The 27,891-nt window shown below is 43.1% G+C and overlaps 1 protein-coding gene across 8 annotated transcripts in view; it reads left to right on the top strand.

Annotated features, from left to right (window-relative positions):
- The window catches only part of Lmpt (four and a half LIM domains protein limpet), a 405,187-nt gene that overhangs the window by 257,470 nt on the left and 119,826 nt on the right, over window positions 1–27,891 (top strand). For all 8 annotated transcript variants that reach the window (XM_037425056.2, XM_037425052.2, XM_037425051.2 and 5 more), the window contains one exon: window positions 17,729–17,944. In XM_037425056.2, the coding sequence (XP_037280953.2) occupies window positions 17,729–17,944 (216 nt within the window). The remainder of the gene's footprint in view (window positions 1–17,728; window positions 17,945–27,891) is intronic.

Raw genomic sequence — 27,891 nt, 5'->3', positions numbered from 1 at the left:
CTGGACGTCATAGCTGCGAAAAGAGAAAAAATTGAAAGGGGCAATACAGGAAAGCATAACTTGCTGTTATTACTACGCATGCTTCTCCAGTAATGACAGCTGCTTGCTGCTACAAAAGCTTGTTTACTTTAACGATTCTTCCCGCAACATATATATTTTGTCGCGCGCAATAAAACTTTAGTTGAAAATGAGCGCTTGGTTTTGGCACCATCTGAAAAAACCACGCTCTTTCCCTTTCGCTATATATGCAGAATCAAGCAGCCCAAAGTTATACACCATATACTAGTGAACGAAGGAAAATTGTGTTTATTGAAGGATATACTGTTATAAGATACAACTTCAGAAGTCTAGAGAGGCCCCATTTTAGATGAGATATGCGCGTCAGCTGATCGCCACTGCGACCAGCCGTCCGGCTCGTGACGTAAGTCTGGAGTGCGCTCCCATTGGTGCAGACATATGTGCTCACGGTTTGGAAGAAGAAACCCGTTACTTTTTTGAAATTGTATCAGACCATGGTTCGCAATGTTCACTCAAGCATTAGAGCCACCGGAAGATTGCGTTTGTAGTCTATCAATATGGTACCCAGCCTCCAAGTTCTCTGCACGTTTATTTCAATAAAATGACAGTGGCACCAATCACAACAGGACGTCACTCAATGAGAAGAATTCAGGGATTTTCCCCGGCCAGACGAAGGTCCGTTTAAGCCTTGATTTCATCGACCGTACGGCCAGTCTTTCGGGTTGGGGACGTGGCTCTCAATGTGGGGACCTAACGTGAATATATTTTTTTCCTTGTGGGTGGCGTCCTCCTATTTTCATTAATGACTATTCCCTACCAGACAGGTGTCGTGAAAGCCTTAATTTCATGTACGTATGAAAATAACACCCTGAAGGCCGTCCCCTACGACACGTCTGTTCTTTGTGCTGTTAAAGCCCCTCACCTTTACAGGTCTAGCGGTGCGAACGCATTGACGTTTCGGGCTACACCAATCCGCTGAAAACTTATCACCGCAACGATGCCTCCAAATAGCGGTCGCAACTTTCTTGTTAATTTCCGTGTTGAGCTGGGATCTCACGAAGAAGAATATTCTTAACTGATTTCCGTGGATCTGTACTCGAGCGTGAGTAAGCAGTCACGAAATTTCATTTGTTTCAGCACTTTTGATACCCTGGTCTGTTTTTCGTACGTAAGTGGCACTGCAGTTCCAATAAAGTTTTCGCCGAATATGCAGATGCTTAAATAGTTAATTTTCGCTGTCATGTTTGTCTTCCATAAGATACAAAGGCCATGAATCTTTATGAGGCCATAAGGCGGGTTTCTTCGTCCTCATATTGGCAAATACTTATTCCAGGTTGTTATTGATAGCTTTTTCTTTGATGCCGATCAAGCTGCCCGCTCAGCCCACACAGAAGATCATAAACTGCGACTACCACTTTCTAGGACAGATGCTGCACGAAAGCTCCGCAGACTTGCTCGCCAGCAAACCACATTGCAATGGAATCAGCCACACTTCAAGCATGCCCGACAGTACTCGCTTGACCCTACGCTAAGTCTTCAAGTCCCGTCGAGGCTTCGCCGAGCAGGCTAGACCCTGTTATGTAGGCTGTGGTTGGGCGTTGCGTTTACCAACGGCTACGCTTTCCGCATTGGGATGGCCGACACCGCAGCCTGTGGCCACTGTGGCAAAGAGGAAACCATTCAACATATTCTTTGTGACTGCCTAGCGTATAGTAAACAACGACTATGCCTTCGCAAGGAACTCAACAAATTAGATGATCAACCTCTGTCGGAGCAGGAAATTCTGCAGTATCGTCAGGATGCGACTTCACAGAAGAGGGCCCTGAAAGCGCTACTACACTTTTTGCGATTGACCGGCCTTACTGAACGGTTGTAGCTAGGACGCCCTTCCTGTGTGTGTTTTCGTTTTTTTTATGAGTGCACGTGCGTTTTTTTTTCTCTATCTAACCCCTATTTCTTGCCCCTACTTCCTTGCCCCCAGCGCTGGGTAGCAAACCAGATGCCAATATCTGGTTAACCTCCCGGCCTTTCCTTTCTCACTCACTCTCTCTCTATTGATGCCCTTTTAGAGACTTTCAGGATCCTAATAATTTTGTGGTACAGGCTAACATCATGAAATATGTATCGCATAACATGCAAATAATGGTTCATTAGGCGAAAGTAAGTGTTTTCGCTAACAACCACTTGCAAAATGATTGTGCCTGTGTCGAGAGATAAATGCAGATTTCATAAGTAATGAAATACCAGCATTATTTTTACTTTCGATGGAAATTTTTATGCAACACGTCTATATTGTATTTTATTATTTTAAGAGTTAGCTCGTTTTCTTCTCAAGCCATAAAGATGTACACTTTCATCTAGCCTCTTTAAGATTACTATTGTTCTCCTGGCCACAGGCGTCAGCCCTATTTTAATCTAAAGGAAATGAGAAAAAACAAGAAAAAAATAAAATTCCTATCCTTAGAGTTAGTACACGCCAAAGAACACCAGGGGATAAAATGGCTTCGGACCCTGCTCCACTTTAGAAAGCTCATGTTGTGGTTTCACACCTAAAAGCCGCAAACTTTTTTTTATGTGAAACTTTCCGCTTTCTCAGCCACTGTGAAGGTGAAACTGCGCATACAGTCAGGGTACCGCAGTACAAAGGGGCTTTTCTCGGCAATAAAAAAGTAGAAGAAAAAGAACGTGGTTTAGGAAGGGCGGGGTTCCAAGGTAAACGCGCTGAAATACCACATACGATACGTTATTGCCATCTTTATGTGTTTGGCCAATCTCGTTTGCCTTTCACAGCTCTAGGTGAGCGCTGCAGTCGCTGTCGGATGACGTCAGTCTTCAGAGAAGACACAGGTTTTTTCAGGCACTGGGTAAACAGGTCAAACGACGAACGACGCGGCCAACGCCTACGAATCCGTGTGCGCGACAATTTATGCGGGTATTGAACTGTGACGTGTGTGGTGCGAATCCAGCCTGTTCGTGGCAATAATCGTAAAACTCAGTGCGTCGCGTTTTACATATCTTAGACCTTTTTATGGCAGACGTGTGTTAACCGTAGCAAATATCCTTGATTTATTGAATACTTAAGTAACATACTGATATTCTGTGTACAGGACAGCACTGGCTATCGACAGAGGACGTGACCAGACGAAGATCCGACTTCTAACAAGAGTTAATAACAAAAACATAATTTACGGGTTTCACGAGCCAGCGGGACGGTATTATTGTGAGTCACGCCCTAGTGAGAGGCTCCAAGATCAAATCATCTGGCGAAGGGCAGCTGACTAAGGTCGATCGATTGCATCTGTAGCTTTGATCAGGCAGTATAGAAACAGAGGAGTTACTGGGCTGAAGCATGTAGTTGCGGAGAAGCCGCAGCTCCCAGCCAGTGATCGTCTCTGCACAGCGTAGCAAGGACACTCGCAAAGACACACTGTAAGGTCTCTTTGGCACCGCAGACGTAGCAAACATTCATTGATGTAAGTATACCATTTCTTTATTATTTACCAGAACCCAACTTCTTTCGAATACTTGGACGGCCTTCTAACAGTCCACGTCGCCAAGAACCAAACCAGTTCAAGAACGTAGCCCAAGGGGGTCAAATGACTAATTAGAATTTTTAGTGCCACCAGCACCGGAATATTTTAGTTCATGTAGGGTTTTTTAGGTGTACTTACAACGAAATAGAAGAACCCAGCTCACAAGTTCTTCCCATATACGTTTTTCCTCTTACAACGCATCTTACGCCCGGTCCCAGGAAATTACCTACAAAGAGACATGTGTTAATTATTTTTTAACACGTAGTACATCACGTAGTGCATGCGGGATCATAATACGTCGGTCCTACCATGGTCCCAGCTCATATATTTCGAGCCGCGCGGGACGTGCTGAGTAGGTACGTGAATGAGTTTGGTGACATGGGCTGTCACAACCAAGTACTTAAAAGGAGTTTCGCTCTGGCAGAGACGGTGCCTTCACGTAGTACACGAGGTATTACTTGTCAGCTGCCAGCTCGAAATAAGTTAATGTACTACGTGATGCCAAAAAAGGCAGAAAACGCATTCTGCACTCGCCATCATGGCTAGTAGTGGCACTGACTGATGCTCCCGCGTTTAATGCATTTATATAGCCCATAAAGTGTACATGAAGACAGCCGCCATGGTAGCTCAGTGGTAGAGAATTGGGTGCGTTATTCGAAGGTCCCAGGTTCCGTCCATGCCCATGGCAAGTTATCTTATTGTCCACTTTTATTTCTTCACGTTTACATTACCATTACTTCTAATAAAATCCTCTATACTTTCGTTGGCATGATTGTCTGTTAGATTTTATAAATGAACCTTTGCGACGTCCGCGCTACCGAGGAGACTGTGCACTATACCTTTTGTGACTGTCGTCGTTATGCTGTGCAGAGACGATCACATGCAATCGCGTTCACTGGCCTAAACAGTATATACCAATTTCGCTGTTAACTATCCTCAAAAGTCATACTGAAAGTCAGAGACTTCAAGCAACCAAGACACTATTAAGATTCCCGAGAACATTGCATGAGTGGCTGTGGGCTCAGAATGATGTTGTATATCTTACAAAACTGGCGCCCTGCTTGGTGACGCTGTGTGTGTGCTCCACTTTTCTTGCTCCCCTTAATTTCCTCCACCCCTGTTTTCTGTACAGGGTAGGATACTTGTCATGTAAACTGGTTAAAATCCCTGCCTCTGCTGTCTTTTGAGTGCGAAGCATTTCTTATCGAACTGCATGCGGTGACTTTGAGCCTAACTATATAACTATCTAGCCGCTTACGTTTGGGTGCTGTCATGGCCACCCCCTTAACTTGGCGTGAACCAAAATTAGCATGGGAGGGTCAGATGGTTTGACGAATATGACGTGCTGGTCAATACGTAAATAATGTCACAGTATGGTCGCGTACGTCGTCAAGCACTTCCCGCCAGACAGTGGCACATACCCATAGGTGAGTATGTGCCACTGATATGCGTGTATGTACCACAGGTGATTCACACTTAGTATTTACCGTGAAATGACGAGAACACACATGGGAAATTTGTTGAGAAATACCTGACATCGGTAGCGTCGACTCGACGGATGCAAAGACTAAATGTGTGGGTCCAGCTGGAATCAAACGCAAGCATTCTGCATGGCAATGAAGCGTTTTACCACAGCTACGCCAGGTCTCAGAACTACTTTTCAAATAGACGCTAATCTACGTCAAACGTCAATGGTAGTTACAGTGCTGCCTACCGAATTTTATAAATATTACACATGTACTCCTTTGAGTCATTGCCCCGCCGCGGTGGTCTAGTGGCTAAGGTACTCGGCTACTGACCCGCGTGTCGCGGGTTCAAATCCCGGCTGCGGCGGCTGCATTTCCGATGGAGGCGGAAATGTTGTAGGCCCGTGTGCTCAGATTTGGGTGCACGTTAAAGAACCCCAGGTGGTCGAAATTTCCGGAGCCCTCCACTACGGTGTCTCTCATAATCATATGGTGGTTTTGGGACGTTAAACCCCACAAATCAATCAAATCATCCTTTGAGTCATCACATCTGGTTAACGCCAATTGTGGTTAGTTGTCATGCGCTGAAGTCGATTTATGTAGCAGTGTCCAGGCCCAGCATCCTCGCGAGCATCAGCGTTTCATATCAGCTTCTGGCGTTGCAAATAGGCATGTTCCAGTTGGCATCGTTGCGCAAGTGCAGAAAATTGGTTATATAAACATCTGCAACTCTTCATGTCTATGCGTGCAACATTTGTACATATATTTAGCGTCACTTTATGACGCGTCGCTCAATTAAAAAAACGCAACAACGTCACCTTCTCTCCGTGTGCTTCGCATGACGTCAATTCCCAGGTACTTGGGATCTGCTAAATTTTTTTGCTTTCCTTCCTCTCAGAACTTTATAATCTCTTAATGTTACTGCGCACATCTGTATGCAATACGTATTCTTTATTCTGTAGCAGTACTTGTTTCCAAATTTGATTGCAGGAAGACGTGGTGTGTTTCCCAGTTACATCGTCCACCTCCCTCTCACCCCCGCAGTCCCGTGAGACTTGAATGAGATGTTTCAAGCGGCCGTTATTGCGTTTTGCACCAATTGAAATGCGCTATTCTGGACCGGGATTGAAGCTCGAGTCCTCAGCCCAAGCAGCAGGTATCACCTTGGCTGCTAAGTGAGCAGGCGGGTCAAGGTTTTAATAAATAGTGGTTTCGACATGCTCTGTATGCATGTCTGTATGGGCGTGTATCTAAGTTGCATGAGATAACACGTTTACGCGATAGATAATTTACATGAACCGTCTTATCAGCAGGTGTAATAAAGTCCTTGGGATCGATGACTTGAAGCCGCGGGCATTTGTGGCATGAGAGCTTAAAATGTGCTGTTCGCGATGGCTGAATATTCGGGCGCTTAGAACATCTCAATGATTAATATAGCAGTGGAATTCGCTTCAGCAAAAATTGGGATTATTCGAAATTTCGAAGTACTCAAAATGAACGAATACATGTATATCCAAAAGTGCATAATTGCTTTGTAGAGTTGTTTCACTGCACGACTAAATTGTTATGCCACGAAACTACCTGTTCAAAAGGTTTTCGCAGTGTCGCAAAGCCTCACTTCAAGGTTCAATGAACGTATTAGCGCCAAATCAGTTTTTTTTTACTTTAAAAGCGTATTAGTATACGGGCTTACATATTCTTACTATAGTAAGTGTTAAAGTGCTACGTATTATGCCTACACCGTACTGTTATACCAATCTTATTTAAAGTTACTTCCACTCACTTCCAATCAAAAAGTGTAATTCACAGATGCTTGCGTCCAATTCTCCAAAATGTTGTGCATTTTAGTGTGGTCATGTCGAAAGGCACATTTTATAACATGTTATATATATTATTTGATTTGAAATTCTACAAAGTCACTGTGCGCGTCGCATTTGCTTTGAACCTCAGCCTTACTGCTAGGCCATCCCCAATATTTAAGAATTAAGTTTTAAAGTAGCAGCGATAATGAGTGGTTCTGAAACAATCAAATTTTGTTACCAGTCAAATTATGAGAAGAATTCACTTACAGTGGACATTGAGGTGACGCTAATTTGAATACGACCAACTAAAGCGTGCATGTGACGGAATTCCCGCAAGTTCTCGTTACTTTCATCTTCAAGTAAGTAAAACGATGGCTAGAAGATGTCACTAGACTTGTGCATTTTTGCAGCGCGTTCGAAGGTCCATATTGCAAATTGGAGCACACACATAGTTTGTTTTTAAGGGATGCGTATTATCAATAGCCGATCGCGACATGTATTGTGCACACTGAATCGTATATTTATTTCTGCTTCTCGTGTGGATAATATCCTTTTCTTGGAGTAATAGAGACTCCGGACTTAGAGAACGTTATGTATTACAAGTCGTAAGAAAAAGTCTTGTGTGTCTGAAATAAAACAGCATAAATATTGTAAAGTGTTTCATAATCGTGCCATCCTAATTGCCGATAATGATGGTGTGTGAAAATCTTCGGAAGTGGTCAATTTAGTGGCTGCGAATGTGACCTAACGTTCTCGGTACCCGAACGTGTGCAGTCGTGGAATCGTAGAACTTGATGGTAGACATAAAGTAACACAACTTCGGTGTGCGCGTTATCAAGAGCTTGCCAAAATGCAAGTGAAATAAATAGTAAGAACAGCAAAAGATACGCTACATATTTGTATGTGTTGAAAAAGGTTTTCCTGTTTTTATTGTTATTTATTATTCCAATCCTGGAAGTCATCGATATGTCCATGCCAGCATTACTTCGTATTCTACCCAACATGCATTATCAATACGTCCGTTCGCATGTTACTTAAGCGAACAAAGTATGAGTATTCACCTATTGGCTTATTTACTTGAGCGTCAGTGTAGTCACAAGTGGTACATTAAACAGGAGGACCTCAAGAAATACAGCCCTGCTAACTTAGGATGTCTGCGAGCAAAAATTTAGTAACAACTTGTCTTAAGAGTTGGTTATTACATAACACAGTGATTTTAGCGCTACAGGAGATGTACAAATGTGAGAGACGGATGATTCTGGGTAGAAGCCAGAACAAAGGAGCTCGTGAACTGTTGAAGGCATACCATATAAAGAAAAGAGGAAGTAATTATGGCACGTCTATCTGCTTGTACAAGAATGAAATTAATTCCTTTTTTTTGTATCACGTGCCCGTAGCCTGATGAGTGGTCTCGCCGTGATATGTGCTCGCTGCGTCTGCGGGCCATTTTGCTTACAGTCGCAACCTTTGCAACAAACTAGTTGTTAGTAGCGCCTGTCCGTCATCTGTGTCTCACATGTGTTCTTTCGTTGTACTAAAATCCCCATGACATGAGCACAAGTATAGTTTTTTACATGCCGAAGGAAGTCTTGTAACAGAAGAAATGTTTATGCTATTCGAAATACCTTTGGTGTCTGCAGAGAAGTACATGGTTAAAGGAAGTGGGCAAGTACCGCTACTTAGCACAGCAGGTGTGAACGTTAAGCGAACACTTGGTCAGCCTATCTCTTACAAGCAAAGTCATTGTTGATTAGGTGTCATTGTTGATCGAGACCTATCCTGGGGCCCTCACGCATATTACTAAAAAGTGAAACTTGTATTTATATACACTGCTCTTGTCCTGAAATTAATCGCCGGCAAAAGATGAGGTCCATCGTACAGTTCTATGCTATGGCAATACGGAGCACTTTTTGTCGATTTACTGTGCTACAGATTTCTTCTACTTTGTTACACTTGTACGTCGATTACTCGAACACTTCAGGTCATGGGAACACAGGCACTACGTGTTTAAATCGGTCTACCACAAGACACCTCTAGAGCCGGAACTGTTATGTTGGCTTGGAATAATCTGGTTGTGACCTGTATACGTATACGTGACAACTTAAGCGCTGAGTATGCATGTTCAACATATTTCATGGATGGTTTCCAGCCCTGCCGTACCTTCCACATCAATGATTACAGGTGTCGTTTTCCAATGCCGTCAGCTCTCACCGCGCTTTGCTACCTTCGGGCTGCAGACGCTCGGAGCGTATCCATCTGCCTTCTGGTGCTTACGTCAAGACCGTTGTACGCCTTTCTGTACCCCCCCAAAAAAACAAGAAGTACATTTTAACATTGGCTTTGAAGAAAGCAGCTCTATACTGTTTGTACAGTATCTATGCTGATAGAATACACGTGTACACGTATGGCTCTACCTTCGATGGAGGCGAAAATTCTGTAGGCCCGTGGGCTCAGATTTAAGTGCACGTTAAAGAAGCCCATGTAGTCAAAATTTCCGAAGCCCTCCACTACGGCTTCTATCATAATTTTATGGCGACTTCGAGGCGTTAAACCCCCAAAAATATTACGTGTGACTCTACCACTCAGACCAGCGCCACCGGCGACCATCATCTCATCACGACACATCAACGTCACATACATGTGCTTTGACATGTAAATAAATTGACTGCTTCGAAGATTGTCATCCGGCGATGTGGAGTTGATTATATTGAGCAACAAGCGGCTAATCAATGGGTAGTATTCCGCGATTCAAAAGGCAACTCTACAATGCCTTTCATCAAAATTTCGTCGAAGATCATACGAAAAACGTTCGCAGGAAATGTGAGAAATGCTGCAATATTCGATTCGAATGGGGCACAGCGTTGCGTTTCATTGAATACAAAGTTGTTGTGGTGTCTCCAGCAAAGACCTCGTCGATGGCGCTGTCAGAAAGATGCACGCAGAAACATTCCTTATTTCTACAACGAGACACTGCAGAAGTGGCAATCATCGCAGTTCGCACTTCGTCGATTGCATTCTCGGCCCGTATTTATGACTGTGGTTACTACTTGCTCTTTCCGCGGTGCAAAGTACAGTGTTGCGCCGTATGCGTCTGGGCGTAGCCATCACCAATGCCTTCTTAAGATTTGGATGCATGGAGTGCAACGACTGCGCCTTTTATAAGGCTATTTTTTGAGTGTCTGTCCAGCATATATACGCAAACCAGAGGCTTCATCTCTACACTGTTGCAAACAATCTCGACGGAAGTGATTTCACTGTCGAGAAGGCATTGTTACCGTGATAATGCCTATCAAACTTTTGAAAGGCAAAGAAAACGCTGTTGCGCTTTCTCAATAACACGTGTCTGACTCGTCCTTTGTGATGTCAAACGTGAAACTGTTATGCGTTGGCTCATTCAGTCACTTTTCTATCCTCCATTGTAACTTCCCTTCCCCCTCCCAAGTGTAGGGTAGGTAACGAGACTCAGCCCTGTTTAATCCCCGCCTTTCTTCTTATTCTTTTTTTTGTGAAGAAACACGTGAAATATATAAAAAAACAAGAGATAGAGAGAGAAAACAATAGAAAGAAAGAGAGAAGTAAAGAGAAACGAAAGAAATAAATGTATAAAATGCTAGAACGCGTGACAAAAGCTTAGAAAGGGAATGACACAGAAAGAAAAACAGAGACGCAAAACAAAAACAAAAAAAGAGAGCTCGACCGAAACAAAGAGAAAGAAATACGAAGAAACAAACAAGGATAGAGTGAGAAGAAGAGAAACAGAACGGAAGAGAAGAAGAAAAAATGAATAGGCAAAAACAGGTAGCCACTCAGCTGCAGCGCTCTTATTTCTGACTTGGCAACACTACTGAGAAAAGGCCATAATTTTTTTACATGCCATAACATATGAATTCCATGCCATCCAGAGGCATAAGTGGTTATATTGAAATCGATTGCTTCAACAACTCGCGTCCTTTGTGATTGCACCGTCACTTGCTGCCTGGTTCTCTCACTGCGATGCACGGATATATTTTCCTGTTTTTTTCTTTACATAAGAGGTTGTCTGATACAAGGTGCTTTCAGCCACTTTTCAGTGAGTATGAGTTTCGTAACGTTAACGAGTTTGTGATTAGGTAAAGGTATTTAAAAACAATTTAAGCAAAACAGGGCCAGCACTACATGAGTGCTTGTTACGAGAAGTAAACATGAAAGAGCGCGCGCTGTATGCCAGGACCTTGTGTCGAAACATGACCTCCAGCGGAGTCGGAATATGAAAATGTATGCTACGTATGTAATTGACTACTTCGTTTCCTAAACGTAGCCTCCCACCAAGACCGTTTTGATGTCGGGAAACTGTCACAGTCTGTCCAAGTTACATTAGAAATCGCTCTGGAATGCTTTTATAAGTCATTTCACTGCAGGGTATAGTGTTCTATGAAGTGCACTGATTTTATGACCCAAACGCATGGCGGCAAACCATCAAAACGTTTCATTTTGCAACGCTTGCACCATGCGTTAATGAAACCGACTAGTTATCAACTCCGGAGCAACTAGGTGATTGTGCGGCAACTACATCATCGACCATGTAGTTCGCACTTACGCAATGAATTTCCTGTTTACATCTATAGCGTTGGAAGTCTGCTTGAATCACCATGCTGAGTTGCTAGATGACGCTTTAGTGGAGCGTGACCTGAGGATGTTGATGCTCTTGAGGCGCCTTTCACGAAAACCATATTAGCGACCGTCTAATAACTAATTATGCGTTTATGATTGACGAGAGCCCGTATAATGATAGTAATGTGCGAGCACTTTTGTGTGGGCTGGAGTAGAAAAATCAATTAGTAGGTTGCGTATCGTAAGCTCATGGAAAAATTAAATAATACATTTTCTTTATGCTGCAAACTTACATAATCCGAAATGATCTTGTGTCAGTCTGTCGCAAATTTAGACGAGAAGTTATGTCTTACTGTTTATTCCTATTTTCAGTGTGATTGATATAAGGAACATTCTTATTTATTTAGTACTGCAATTTCGCAAAGGAAATGATCAAAATGATTGTAATCAGTAGTAACGGTGGTCCGCTGCAGACCGGAAGGGCACGGGTTTGCTTCCGGTCACGGCGGTGGCATTGTGGTGGAGGTGAAATGGTAGAGGGCCGTTTACTGAGCAATGTCAGAAGATCGAAACTTCCGCAGCACTCCGCTATGGTGTCTCTCATAATCATATCGTGAGTATGGGACGTAAAACACCAGATATGGTCATTGATTGTAGTGCAGTCCATTTGGTATCGCTACAATAGTTTGGAACACTGGCTGCTTCGCCAAGCGAACCGTGATAAGCTGCTTAGCTTAATTAACGCAGGTTTGGCTCTCCATCCCAACGGTAGCATATTGGGGATGAAAAAAAAAAAACTAAAGTCGCCAAAGACCCCAACTTACTTCTCAGGCTTTGTTGTTCCCGCTATTACCACCGGAAGTCGAAAAAATTCGTGGCCCCGCAACGACTGGCCTAAAATTGCTATAGTGCTTTGTGCGCGTAACACCCGAGACGTAGTAAGCTTTTTTAAAGAAGCCTGTTTCAAAAACACGCGCCAGCGCACTTCAGTTTTGTGGCGCCAGGGCGCGACACCAATCACTGCTGCGGGCGTCTTCCGCGGCAGCTTAGTAGCGCCCCCTGGTGAAGAATTGGGAAACCGAGAAGAGGATCTCGTTCTTCTTTCTTTATTTTTCTTAGCAATTCTCGTGCTTCCAAGGCCATCCCTGCGCTCCAGGGCTTCGCTCGTTTTTTTTTTTCGTTTTTTTTCTCTCCTTCGACTGCCTGCACTGCGGCCACTACATGTTGGTTTCTCGAGTTCGTCCAACTTGGACATCGCAGGCGTTTATATCTCTGGGAACATCGTTAGCATGAATTTTATAAATAATATTGATTGCAGAAGAAGATTTCTCCCGTTTTATGTAAACTGTGGTATGTTCCGTATATTAAATTTTTCTCCAAATGCGATTAAGAGATTAGACAGTTAATATAGGAGCAGAAATAAAATTCGAACGCTACTTCACGCGTCATCCTAATGCTTAGAGTTTTATTACATATTATTACTAATACTGCTACATATAAGCAATGAATAATTACCACTACGCCCTTCATAATTGACTTCGTATAGCTTCTTCGATGTGTTTATTGTATTTATTCTTCATCTATTATTGACAATGAATATTCAGCTATAACCCAAGATTTGTGTCTTATTCTTCCATTAGTGCGTGCGCACCAACTGCAGAGATAAATCAACGTCACCTTCAGTGCGCGCTGCTTTGCCATCATAAACAGACTGCACTGAGTAGCGTCAGCTAGTGGCATCGTAAAATTCGAGAAAACCTTGCAAATAAAGCGATGCTGCAGCAAGAGACATCACTAGAGAGAACGAAACGAGACCGTCAAGGACGCTGAGTAGTAACAGACATATACCCTGTGTGCGTCTTCCCTAGTCCTCTTTTACCAGACAAGTTGTATAGGAAATCGTGCCGTGCTCATTCCGTTAAAAAAATCTGTCATAGTCATATGACTATGACGCAGAGAAATCGGGTGAACGCCACTACACGCATCTTACACTAGAAAAAAAAAAGAGGCAAGTGTGAGCCCTAAAAATGATTGCGAAGGGACGGCGATGAGTTGAAAACAGCGAGTACGAACTACGAGAGAATACCAGGAAACCGTGGTTGCAAGTAAATTCTGAGGTGATTGTAAGCCTTAGCAAACGATGGCGTGCCTGTGTCGTGCCTTTGACTCTCTGTGGTTTAATTCAAACTTCTCATCCCTGATAAACGAGGCAGATACAACCTATCATCAACTACAGCTAAAGGCTATCAACAACCTAGAAAAAAACCTAGAAATGACCCTCAACACTAATCTGAGGCCTAGAAGCAATCTGGAAGCAACCAGATTAGTCTTCACAGATGTGCAGTTTCGCTGTTTTAAGGCTTGCGCGGATCATTACAAGCTTCGTATTTTTTTTCTTTTCTTTCTAAGACTGTTGTGTTGAAAACTGCTTTGCGAACAGTACAACAGATACCAGAAATTTCTCACTGAAGCTTTGCTTATTCAGAATTGAAGGCATGATCATACCTCAAGAAGCCACATGGTTTCACTTCATGGAGTGGTAACACGGACTGGTAAACGGGCTGGTAACAAACTATGGAAAGTTCAGAAGTGAAACTAATGGCGTTTTAGTGATAGTAGAATAACAAAGAACAATGCGGCCCTGACGATGTGCTCACAGACAATAACCACGACCACGAAGTTCACACAGGAACACATTCGAAATAGTGGTCATGAAGTAGGGCTACTTTGAATCTATACAAAGAAGACTTGGCCATTGAAACCAGAGAATAAATTCAAGGGAAGATTGGAGCTTGAAGTAAGCGTATGCAAATAGTTAAATATAGACCTCAGCAGAATACGAACCGAACACTGTTCGAATTGTTTTAGAATAGTAAGACAACCACTCTCAAAGCTTCCCCTGAATGATGAAGTCACCATTTTTAAACAGTCCAACATTTCTATATTTCTTCAGAAACAAACATTTACCATCTTTATTAAAGGAACATTAGGACTACTACTAACCGACAAAAAAGTCCTAGTTTTGCCACTAGAGCGAAGTAATGAGTGTTGTAGCAAGAAATTAGAATATTACTCCAAGATTGACAAGCAGCTCAATACTTTCAACATGCCACTGCAGCAGAAAAAAGACGCTCGATAAGAACGCGTAGATATACACTGCTCAAGAGTGAACTAACAACCGTCATGATTGTTACATGTTTTTATTTGACGAACGCGCTGAAAATATCCACAATGCAGACGGCAACACAGTTTGATTTCTTTCTTTTTTTTTTTTTAAACTGCGGCATGCGGAATTAGCCCTCTGCAATTTTCTGCTACGCAGTGGCGCCTTGCCCCGCCGCGGTGGTCTAGTGGCTAAGGTACTCGGCTGCTGACCCGCAGGTCGCGGGTTCAAATCCCTGCTGTGGCGGCTGCACTTCCAATGGAGGCGGAAATGTTGTAGGCCCGTGTACTCAGATTTGGGTGCACGTTAAAGAACCCCAGGTGGTCGAAATTTCCGGAGCCTTCTACTACGGCGTCTCTCATAATCATATGGTGGTTTTGGGACCTTAAAACCCCACATATCAATCAGTGGCGCCTTACCCCTAGAGTGCCCCTTGTTTGAGGGGCGAAGCTCCTTATAGCGACACCCGTTCCTCCCTCGTAGCCGTTGTAGTAGTGTGTAACAAGTATAACATTTTGACCTCCAAGGTGGTGCCGGTGAGAGATTTCTCCTGTGCGCTGTTGAACAATAAAAGATTGTGCTCAATGTACATGCGAATGGCTGCTCAGGGGCAATGAGAGGCAGGAGAATTTGGCTCTGATTTAACGCGCACGCTGCGAATTTTTATTGTTCAACAACGCACAGAAGACAAGAAAGGGTTGCTACGTTATATTCGCTGGGCGTCACCTCTTAGGTTTTATAAAGGTTTAGCGAGCGTTGGGCCGCAGTGCCGTGAATACAGTGGACTAGTACATACCATGAACACGATGGGGTTAAAGGTGGGAAGCAGACACGAAGCGCAAGCCGTAAGAAAGTGTGCGTGTGCCTCCTCTCGTTCAGTTCTTGGAATGTCCGCTGAATGGCGGTGCTTCTATATGAAGAATATATGATGAAAAGATGTGAGATGGTAGTACTTGGAGTGTTGAATAGGTGGACGAACGGACACACAGAGAGATGCATGGACGGACGCACGGATGGCTGCACGGACGAATGGACGCATGCACGGACGCAGGAGCGGATGCAAGGACGAAAGCAAGGATGGTCGCACAGATGAACGTGCGGACGCACAAACAGACGCACGCACGGACGGGCGGATGGACGTACGGGTGGCCACATAGGCGCACGAATGGATGGACAGAAGCAAGAACGAATTTACGGACGGATGCTTCGCCCCACTATCCATCATTCACTCCGTGGATATGCTGCCATATTTTTAGAAGAGAAGCAGCTCTTTGACTAGCCTGTTTAACGCTGTCCCTCCGTACGAACACGCCACGTACCGCAGTTGTTGGCGCGGGGCCAAGTAGGTCCCGCTGCTGCTGCGCGTTCGCGTAACGCTGCCCTCGCTGTGCTTCCTGACGTCACTTTCTTCCTCACGTGCCGCGCGATTGCTGTGGCGCCCGCAACACCTGTCGTGACCACGGCTTGCTACACCAGCGACTCGTCGGTTCAGGCGCAATAATTCTGACGCGCGCCTAACGTACGCGTTGAAACATGCCTGTACGTGTTACCTTCAAGACCTACGCCAGCAACCGCTTCGAACGAATCTTCAAGCGCTCACCGCAGCACCAGCGTTAGCACTGTTCAACTCGTGACGCCACCCATGCACAACGCTGCTGTTTTCCCACTCATGAAGGTTACCTTCGGGGACCCTATCTTTTACATCATGAGTAGTGTAGAAAGGGGACACTTCTTTGCGCGTCTCAAAGGCAGTTTTCAACTTGAGAGAATGTATAAAAGTGTTGGTGATAGGCCCAAGTTGTTCCGATATCTGCGCACCATGAGCAGTAAATGGTGCTATGAATAGCTCGTCGTTATATAACCCGCACAAGCATAGTGAGTGGCTGTGTTAGATAGCGCATCAAGCTGCGAAGTGAAGGGTTGCTGGATCAAATCCCCGGTATGTTGCTTTGGAATTTTTACACGTATTGATTTTACTATATCTGCCTTTCTATATATATAAGTAAATATACGTATCCGTGACATGACGGCAATGTCGACGGCGACGGCAAAAAACAGCCGTGAGTGTCAATAAAATTGTTATCGCGATAAAAGCTACCACAATTATGTAACACTTAGGCAAGCTCATGTGCAGCAGCAACTAAAGCCTCAGAAGCACTTTGTAACCGCATGTTTTAAATACAGCTGGGGCTATACAACAAAGTACTGAAAGGGCTATGTAACATACTTTAAGTAAAACTTATATGAAAAATAACAATAAATAATGAGCCACATCATCTTGAAAGATAATGACTCGTTATTATTGACCCTGTGTTTTCGGCAACCGGCTGTTTTTAAACGAAAGCGCATTCACTCATTGGCAAATATAGGTAGATAGCCCCGTAAAACAAGCTTGAGCTGTGTGTATCTTAGTAATTCGAGAATAAAAACAAGAAATGTGTTTCCGCGCCATTCTCGTCTTGTTTTTTCGTGATTTTAGAGGCGAAGCTCCTCTTAGTTTAACCTTCTCATGCGTCACGCGTAACCAAGAGAAGAACAGACGAGAACGAAAAGAAAACAGTACCTTCCGAACCAAACAGTACATTAGACGGCACTGTCTCATTGAAGTACATACAAACTTCAGTTGAGTGAGGATATTCTAGATTGCGCTATACCGTTACTCTCCATTCGGCTGCTGCGTGGGATTTGACTGAGTATGTGGAGAACAAGGGCCTCTCTCCTGAATAGTAACGTGGCGGATCGATAGTGGGGCATGGACAAAGCAGAGTGGCGGGCGCGTGGAAGACGCTTGTGCTCGGCTTCCTTGGCTCAAGTCTCGTTGTGTTACCCGCGTGCCGTCGGCATTCTCTAACGCGATCGGACGCATGGATGCATGCACGGACGGACGGACAAACGGACGGATAGACGGACGGACGCTCCTCCCCTCTCATTATCATTAACTCCGTGGATATGCTGTGATTTTTTTTAACCGCGCCTTTTATTCCGCAAAAAATTCCGCTCCATTATGACGTCCTCTTTCTTGGAGATTTTTTTTTTCATACGTGCCCAATTCTCCACGAATTTCTCAAAAAGTAATTGATACTTAGGAGTGCTTTCTCTGTACTCTTCTTTTGCTACGAATAATAAAGTGACTAATCAATCTCTCAATTCCCGCAGGAGTGCCACAAGTGCGGCGGCGTGCTGCCCGGCGGCGAGCTGGCGGTGATCGCGCCCAAGTACGGCGAGATGGTCGCCTGGCATCCGGCCTGCTTCGTGTGCGGCACCTGCAACGAGCTGCTCGTCGACCTGACCTACTGCGCCAAGGACGGACAGCTCTATTGCGAGCGACACTACGCCGAGACGCTCAAGCCCCGGTGCGCAGCTTGCGACGAGGTAAGTTTGTTACTGCGAAGAAATAATATCAAAGGCATCCAGCGTGTCATCGAAGTGCATCGTCTCTGAAACCCGGCTGTTACGTAGAATACTTTCCCTTATTTTTCTATAAATAAATAAATTAATTACTTATGTAATAATTTGAAGTATAGAGGATAGGGCGGGAAACCCTGTAAAGATTATCTGAACAAAACTAAATTAGTCGAAACGTGAGCAAGCAGCTTCTGCATGCAACTTTTGAACCTTTCATTTCTTTATTTTTTTGTTTCGAAACCTGGCCATATCCACCCCGTGTCTTAGCCATTTTTCATCGTGGGAATGAACAACTTGTGTAAAGGAAAAGAAACAAACACGCAAACAAATAACGGTGACGAGGGAGAACAACACAAACAAAGAAACCTTTGTACGCCAGACTTCGTATATGCAGCCAGAGTACTTATTTTTATTCTTTCCCTGCCCTTTTGTTGTATATCAATCTTTCTTAATTTTGTTTGTTTTTTTCCTTATCAATACCCTCATAATGCGATAGCCAGTTCTAACGTAGTTTACCTTCCCATGTTTTGCATTCATAAATAAAAAATATTGTACAAAAAACTAGCAAACCTTATAGAGAAAGAACAGAGCTGCACACAGCAAAAGAAAGACAAAAACTCATTTACCATCGGCGATAATTTAATAAGCGATAGAAAGCGATCCTCAAAAGCGCAATGTTCGCAGTTTTGTTGTACATTGTAGTTTCGTCACTGTGTGAGAAAACAGGCCAATTTTGGGCCAGCCGCCGTATTGAGTATCCCATATTACAGTGACTCCATTCAATATACCGGTATTCTTTCGGCACCATCATTCGGTAATGAGCCAGAAAACAACGACAACAACGACGATGATGACGACGACGCAACAACAACCACGATGACAACTACCTCCCGGAATGGGTTGCGCCAAGATGCTGAGGAATAAAGCAACAAACCAACAACAATTTAGGTGGCTGCAAGTGGGGTGTGCCGTTGCATGAGCCGCGAAAAGAACTATCACTACTGTCGCCCAGTTCAAAACAAGAAGAGATTTATCATTAAGAATACAGAGGTATCGAATTGTACATATGCCAAAGGGCAGAGTGTTCACTGACAGATACGCTTCTCTAGAAGTGCACCGACACGACACAAAAAGCAAAGAAATAAACAGGCAAGCAGGACATAGGCGTCAGTCAAGGAAGGCACTCGCTGATTCAGCTCTCCAATTTCGGAGTCGTCCAGGATATAGATAGGTGAGAGGCCGCTCCGCTTGAACGAGCGCCAGGTTGAGTGCTGTGTGCATCCATGGGTGAGGTTCTGAGTGAATCCCGTGAATAAGCTGTGAAATACGAAGCACGGCCAAGATACTAGATTAAAAGAAATCGTTGATAAGTGTAACTATAACGAAAAAAAGACAAATAACCAACTAAAGGTGGTGAGGGAGACCTTAATACTGCTGTCCCCATTCACACAAAGAAGTCACAGTTTTGCGGCAAAGGCGAAGCAATGAACGTGATAGCAACAAATCGGAAAGTAACGCTGGCAAGCAGATCGAAACGTGCCCCGCGTTTCTCACGCACAAATGGCGCACGAAGCGTACTCACAGGTACAGGTGCACGTGAATAAGCGTCTGAGTTGTTACTTTGCTGTGTCTGAAAAGCGCAAGCTTTTCGCTAACGGAGACTGTGCGCCAGGTAACTACAACAGAATCGTTCCAAGTAAAGCCAAGGGCCAGCCAAGACGTACGATCCTCCCTCCTCCCCCCCGCAAGGTGGGGAGGAGCGAGGATCGTACGTCTTGGCGTTCGAGGGAGCTTCTCTCCCCTCCTCAAACCGGCGCCGAGTGCGCGTGGAAGATTAGAGCGTGCGTCGCCGCGCGATGTGGTGATGCGCGGCACTGCGCCATGATGCTGTTAATGCTGCAAATGCGATATTTCCCCCTGAGATGCTCGTCAGCAGCAGTAAGGGGTAGATATAAATAGCTTGCTGTTTGAACGGTGAAGAACGTGCTCCTCGGTGGCTTAGTGGTTACCGCCTCACAATCACGATGGTGAGGACCCTAGTTCGGTTCTGTGGGCCGGAGTATTTTTCAGTTTTTTTCTTGCATTTTCATATATATAGCTACATGTCAATGTACGGTGAGTGACGGCGACGCTGACGTCAACATCGACACCGGTGGCAAAATCCAGCCGACAGTGCAAACTCACACAATATGAAATGCTATATCGCAATAATACAAACAACGGTCCCCAATTATGCCGTTTACTATAGGAGTCTGTATTTAAAATTAAAAGTGCGTCATTCGGTGTACGAGTCACTACGCGAATCCTGAATCATTACATGCATTAAATAGTGTACATTCACCAATTACACGTTCATGTATAGCGACTCCTGAGAATGCAACTCACTCTTTCCTTCCTGTAGTACAACTTTTTGAAGGACTGGAAATTCTTCATCCGTTCACCAGTCTCAAGAATATCGAGATACTATAGAAGAAAGAAACGGTGCAAGGTTAAATTTTCAATGAACGTATTTTTTTTTTTAGTTCCCGAGTGGTCTAAAATTGCTTCGTTGATTTGTAGCACCTGACTAGTTTTGTGAAGCAGCAGGATTCAGCGATCAATTAAGAAGCCTGCGGTTGATATCGAAGTGAACACAATAGACTTGGCCAAGTATGTACGGCATAACCACGAATAAGGAAGACGCGAGTTTGAATATTTATTGATTCAATGAAAAAGAATACGGCGACAATGCGCACACACACACACACACACGCGCGCACACACACACACATGTGAATATATGTGAATATATGTGCGAACTTAAGTAGTTTGCGGATTCACGTTGAGGCCCATATTTAGCAGCACTTTCGTGTAGGACTGCCTTAGTGAATGGCATTTGCGGAGGCATCATGACACGTGAGGTGATTGCGGATTAGGCCTGCAGAATTTACAAGAAGTAGGAGTGAGCGAGAAGTAAATTCAAAGTTCGAAGCGAATTCAAAGCGAATAGTGGGTTTGTCGAATAATTTTGAATGGAATAGTTTTATTAGTATGAACGGCATTTTTTAATCTAAAATGGTCATTTTAGCTATTACCAACTAACTTGTACAATACATTTAAGAAAGAGAACAACATATATGCGAATGCCATTTTTTTTTCTTAAAGTGGAAGAAAACTTCAATAGGGGCAGGATTTTATTGGTAATATGGTGAAAGTTACTTCTAACTTTCAGAATATTTTACACTTGTTATACTTAGCGCATATAAGTCGGGCTAAGGTGCGTATATTTATCTTTCAAATGTGGCCTCAAGTTAGTGTGGTTTCTTTTGGTTTTGTTTTAATATATGGTTTTAGGGGAGATCTGTTCCACATTGAAGTGAAACCATCATTTCAGGTGGGTCACGTGCAATCAAGCATGGTTGTATTCGTTCATTTCGAATACTTTGAAATTTCTAATAACTCAAATTCCCGTGGAAGTGAGCTAGAGTACGCACATGTTCATAACAAAAAGCATTCGGCAAGCTTCTGTCATCCTTAGGCCTAATGAAAATCGCTGGCGCGCGAAAACGTGGGTATCGTACTATTCTGAGACACTAGACATCAAGGTGCGAACTGGTGTCAGTGTTTTTGCTGGTGTCAGCGTTTTTGATATCTCCCGGCTAGCATCGGTTGCACTGAATAAGACAAAACAGGTTCACAAATGGCTAGGCTTTCAATTTTGTTGCTGCCAGACTTGAATGAAAGAGGGCACATGAGTTGTCGTCGTGATCATCATGCCAACTGAACAGGGAGCCTAGGGAGTTCCCATGTTTAATGACTATTCGCGTGAGCTTCCCCACAAAGCTCTGCTGCACATATCAAGCTAAACACTAGTCTACAGGATTTTCACCTGCATCGAAAATGCAACCGCTGCAGCCAGGATTTTATCTAGTGACCTGTGGGTCAGCAGCCGTTATCTTAGCCACTAGACCACCACGGCGTTTGATATTTCAAGTATTATGAGTTTTAATAATACGTTAGTAGAGGTTTAACATCCCGAAAACACGATATGAATAAGAAGAATTTTCTAACGGTGGGCTCCCGAAATTCGACCACCTGGTGTTCTTTAACGTGCACGAATGTGCAAGCATACGGGCCTCAAGCATTTTTGCCTTGAATCGAAAATGCGTCCACCGCGGTCGGTATTCGATCATGTGACCTTCGGGTCAGCAGTCAAGCAGTCAAGCATTGGGCCACAGTGTGGGTAAATATTACTTTCTTAGTTAGATTTGGTTTTATCATATAGGAACACACTTCAAATCGTGAGGAAGCGCCATATTCTGGATATTTGGAAAACTGGAAGGTTAGTTTGAATAATTGGAATACTTCTTCGATTACGACACCAAACCAATTCATGCCAAGGATACGTGAGACGTGTTGTCTCAGACACAGGTAATTTTCACTGCGTAATAAATTTTGACCAAAACTGCCTAAGTTGAAGCAAGGGGGTTTTAATGTACAATATTCAAAAACGACTTTTGAGTTAAAAGAAGGAACAAGGAAGCAGAATTACCAGACACGTTCCCGTCTTCTTTGTTCTCGTTGCACACGTATAGTATACGGCGGTATACTTCATTACCTGATGCAATAGTCTTTCCTGACGTTTCCCTTGTTCTCTGAGTTAAACAAGAAGAAAGGCGTACAAATGTCTTTACCTTCGCACAAGGTTTTTATAAACTTTGATGAATAAGTATTTTTGCGTGCGTGTGTGTAATGAGACCTCAAGCTTGAAGTACTCGTGCACTAAAAACATGGATTATTTTAAAATCACTATAATAAGAAGAAAGAACTGACCACTCGTAAATGAAGAGTCGTATATATCTGAGAGAAAAAATGCGCATATACTAATGAGTAAAAGTAGCAAAACGTACTGTTAGGTTGCACGTTGCATTGATCGGCTTCGTGTAGTGCGGTATGTATACCTTGTCGTGTAGAGTGTACCAATCGCCATGGTCCTCTAGTGATTATGGTGATCCACTGCTGACTCGAAGGTCACGGGATCGAATTCCGGACGCAGGGGACGCATTTTGAACAGAGGCTAAAATACTTGATGCCAGTGTGCTCAGATTTAGGTGCACGGTAAAGATTTCCAGGGGGCCTCAATTTGCGCATCCCTTCTCTACGGTGACCCTCATAATCATATTGTGGTTTTCAGATGTTGAACCACAAAATTTTGCAATGAAGAAAGAATGTACAGGGTGTTTCAAGAAATATGTTTGTAGTTTTGTAATGAAGAGGAAGATGCAGTAATTACTTTATCTCTTGAGCACATGCAGTGAAGAACCACATAGGTGTATACCTATTAAGAAGTTGCGTTTTCAACAAGATAACTAAGTTTTTGGATGGGGTAAGCGGAATTATTGACTTCTGTATATAATTTGGAGGACGTGCTATGGGAAATTAATATACAGTCTTCCAAGAAACAGACCAGCTCAATTTCTTCAGCGTCAGGTCTGGCTAATGCAAGCGCAATCACTGGAACTGGCGATACTATAGTCCATATTTAGCAGACTTTTTGATTTTGATGCTTGACGTCCGTAAATCACTTTTCCGTGCCTCATCGATGGGTCAGAGCGAGAACAGTGACATGGCTGCTTCTTATGGCATTTAGGAGGAAATCTTCTCATCTTAAGGCACTGCCTTTCTGCCTTTACTGCGCCCGTACGTTTGCATTCAGTTGTCAGTATGCCCTTCAGATTATCACGCAGGATGCATACATACATACATACATACAAACATACATACATACATACATACATACATACATACATACATATATACATACATACATACATATAAACATACATGCATACATACATACATACATACATACATACATACATACATACATGCATACATACATACATACATACATACATACATACATGCATACATACATACATACATACATACATACATACATACATACATACATACATACATACATACATACATACATACATACATACGTACATACATACATACATACATGCACACATACATACATACATACATACATACATACATACATACATACATACATACATGCACACATACATACATACATACATACATACATACATACATACATACATACATACATACATACATGCACACATACATACATACATACATACATACATACATACATACATACATACATACATACATACATACATACATACATACATACATACATACATACATACATACATACATACATGCACACATACATACATACATACATACATACATACATACATACATACATACATACATACATACATACATACATACATACATACATACATACATACATACATACATACATACATACATACATACATACATACATGCATGCATACATGTCGACTCGTGTTTTCCATTGCAATGGACGATTTGAAAATGCATACTAAGGCAGGAGGTTGGTTACCACAGCTTGACTCGACCATATAGCAACAGCACGGCATACGGCATGAGACATGATACATCAGTGACAAAGCCGCAGGTTGTTGCATCTCTTTCGCTTATTGTTTTTAAGATCGATAAGATAGTAGCCGTGCTAGAAATATGAGGAATACACGATCCCCGCACTATTTCTTCCGGCAAAGATGATTCCGTCTGTGTGGAGGTGGCTGTGCACACGAACAGTGCGAGGTTGTGGAAGAATCTCGTGACTTTGTTTTTCAACATGATAGTGATTCGTGGGTTCCCGAGATCACGCAAGGAAAAAAAAAACTTATTCCATAATGACCTTGTGGGAAAGAAGGAAGCTGCAGGCCATCATCGTAGATTGAAGAGAACAGCGACAAGCAACGCGTTCGACCTCTGGGCAGTTGGTAATTGAATGTATGGCGCAGTGGTTGCACGACCGTAAACAACGAAGGTGGATACTTCTCAACTTTATTTGTTTGCGGGCTCTTGTGTTTATTTCACGGAAGACGCTGTTCTCAGAGTGTACGCTTGCGTGGCCATCGTTGCCGGTGGTGATTTGCTGTCGTTTCTGGTGGCACAATCTGTGCTTAGAAGGATGACACTTCGGGCTTTGTACTCCGCGGTCAACTAAAGCTAAAAAGTAAAAAAAAACAAAGATAAAAAGACAAGCGTCAATTTTTCATTTTCTCGCCAGCTGCGTCTTTGGTGCGCTTCAGCTCATGGCTCCTGGTCGTAATCGAACCCGTGCGCTCTACGTGGCAAGCGGGTGTATTACCGCAAAATCATGCCTGTTTGTTTCTTTTTTGATGCTGGAAGATACTTAAAAACTATGCGGGTGTCATGTAGTGCGGGAACACCGTCTGGACTACAGACCGATCGGTTGGCTTAAAGGCTCGCTCGTTACAAAGAGTGAAGGGATTATTAATCTTCGTTATCAGCAACAGCATTGACGAGTTCCACAGGTGAGTAAGTGCACATGATGACTTACGGAAACCCTGAAGTTGCCTTACGAGTTAGCAAAACGATAAATATTGGTGTAGTGGGCACATCGTCGCAATACTTGCATTAGGACTTCTATAGTATAGCTTTAAAAATGAGAGAAACATTGAGCTTCGCCTTCAAGAGTAGGTCGCTATAGCTAACCGAACCTCGTGCACATCGCCTTTCTTCACTGCTAACGTGCTTCACTTCTAGGTGCATGCATCAACTGTGCCGTCAGAGAACAAATGACTGTGCGCGTAACATTAGCATTTTCAATGTACTTGAGTGTCTACTGTAAATTACCGTTCCTAAGTGCCCACTAGACCACAATTATTTCTTTTGCACTTTGCGAAATAAGCTCAGGGCTCACTACACATGGCCCTTTAAAACACCAACTCCATGCTCTATTCCCGGACGCCGGGCGTGATTCTACGCAGTATATGCTGCATTAAGGAGGCTTTTTCGTCTACATGGCATTCATATAGCGTTTTTTTTTTTTCAAGGCAGTTTCAATGGATAGTGTGACTCTGTTGTATAACACCTCCTTGCCATGCACACTGTCTCAGTCTGATCCTTACCTGGAATTTTCAAAAATAATTTTATTTGCATCTTTGTTGGAGGCAACATTGAACGACACCAATGTTGCCTGAATTTATAGCATGGTATGATGTATTTCCACCCTGCCCCAATCCCCTATAAAGATGGCAATATTTGTTAATAGAAGAACTTTTTCTAGACTTTTCGGCGTGGACAAGATGATGAATTTTCGCTCACAACCAACGACGCAAACAATAACGTGGGAAGTTCTTCGAAACGTGTTCTTTAACGCTTTAGCGTTGAAAGGGCGAAAGTCTGCTTTGTTCGCGACACATTTGAGGAGTCCACTGAGAAGCGAGGTCTATCTACTGAATGAGAAGGTTGTGTTAAAGGGTTTCAGTTACGAAGGCGAAGCTTCAGAGTCTTCCATGTTGAATAACGAATGCGTTGCGTAAGTCCGAATACGTAACCGCTGATTGAGTAATCTTGTGATGACCTCCTTGCACGGGGCTTCTAACCGTTTCCACTAACGCACACTGCGTATATAACGTAATGATGTCTCAATGGTTTTTGCTTTGCATTTGAGTCAGCGAATGTGTGCCCTTTTCAAAGCGCTACCCTCCTATGACAGGATTTGTACACAGGAAAATATTCCACAGTGATTTCTATAGTAAATTTTATAGGCTAAAACATTTTCTCGACATAAAAATACAAATGGCTAAGAACAAATGTCTTGGAAATGGACAGGTTAATTACCTACGTAACATCGATCTTCCTAATCCGACTGCAGTGGGTCGTATTACGAAACAAAAACAGGCACCCTTTCAAGCAATGTTCCCCCAGCGCACCTTTTTTTCATGTCTTGCTTTTGCAACTCTCATTGATTCGTCTCTTTTTTTTTCTATAAACTTGCATTATTCACTAAGCCGATTGAGCTATGAAAGTCATATTTCATGCAAAGGGGCTGAAAGAATCTCGGCGTGCCGAACAGGTAAGCTTTTACGCGACAAAAGGTGTGCGTGCTGCGATGTATTACGGCAACTAGTGACATAAAAGATGGTCTATAGGACGCCAAAGGCTCGAGCAATGGACTTCAATGCCTTCACTTGGCATTAGTCATAAGAAGCGCCGAGTTATTCAGAATATTCTAGAAATACCTCATTAGTTGACAAGATCCATTAAGCTCACTCTTACTGCGTCATCGCCTTCGTGCTCAGTTTATTGACGCATGCTGCTGCCAATGAAAAGTGTGAGATTCACGAATATGTAAGAAACCAAATATTATGATGAGCAAGCCATGCATTCGTGTCTCGTACGTATATTATACAAAAGAATTTCAGCAATATGAATACAAGCTGTTGTTGATGTGCATGAGAATGAATTTATCATATTAAGATTGCATAAAGACAGTGAAGCTCTTTCAACAGCGAGGATTCTAGATTAGGTAATATTAGCCAGAATTTGCCAACCACAGTTTACTCAGCTCTAGCAGTCATCCTGACAACACATGGTGTCAGTTGTAAACACACCTGAAAAGCCGGTCAACATCAGCGATTATTTCTCTTTAACAAGAGAACATAATTTTTAGTCGTTAGTGAGCAACCAAATTGCAACCGTTTAGCCAACATTCAACTGACATCACTCAGTGCCCACCTACACTAACAGGGCGTAAAAAATCTCGCTATGTCAGTTGTAACCATCTCTTACTGTTCACAGTTCACAAATTGCGAAGAACTTAATATGCTCTAATGTATAAAGCAAAACTATTCCTCGCAGCTACATTGCATTTGACCACCTATTCGATGCCAGCAGGGCTTATCAGAACAATTTACTGTTTTTGAAAGACCCCGTGGCAGTGACACCGAATTAAATAAACTGGTAGAAGATTATATACGTCTACTGTGTTCGTGTAGTTAATAGAAGAATGTACTTATTCATAATAT

Source organism: Rhipicephalus microplus, chromosome 5 (genome assembly GCF_043290135.1).
Source record: "Rhipicephalus microplus isolate Deutch F79 chromosome 5, USDA_Rmic, whole genome shotgun sequence".
NCBI classification, from domain to species: domain Eukaryota; kingdom Metazoa; phylum Arthropoda; class Arachnida; order Ixodida; family Ixodidae; genus Rhipicephalus; species Rhipicephalus microplus.
The sequence above is the reverse complement of the archived record's forward strand: the minus strand, read 5'-3'. Positions and strand labels throughout refer to the sequence as shown.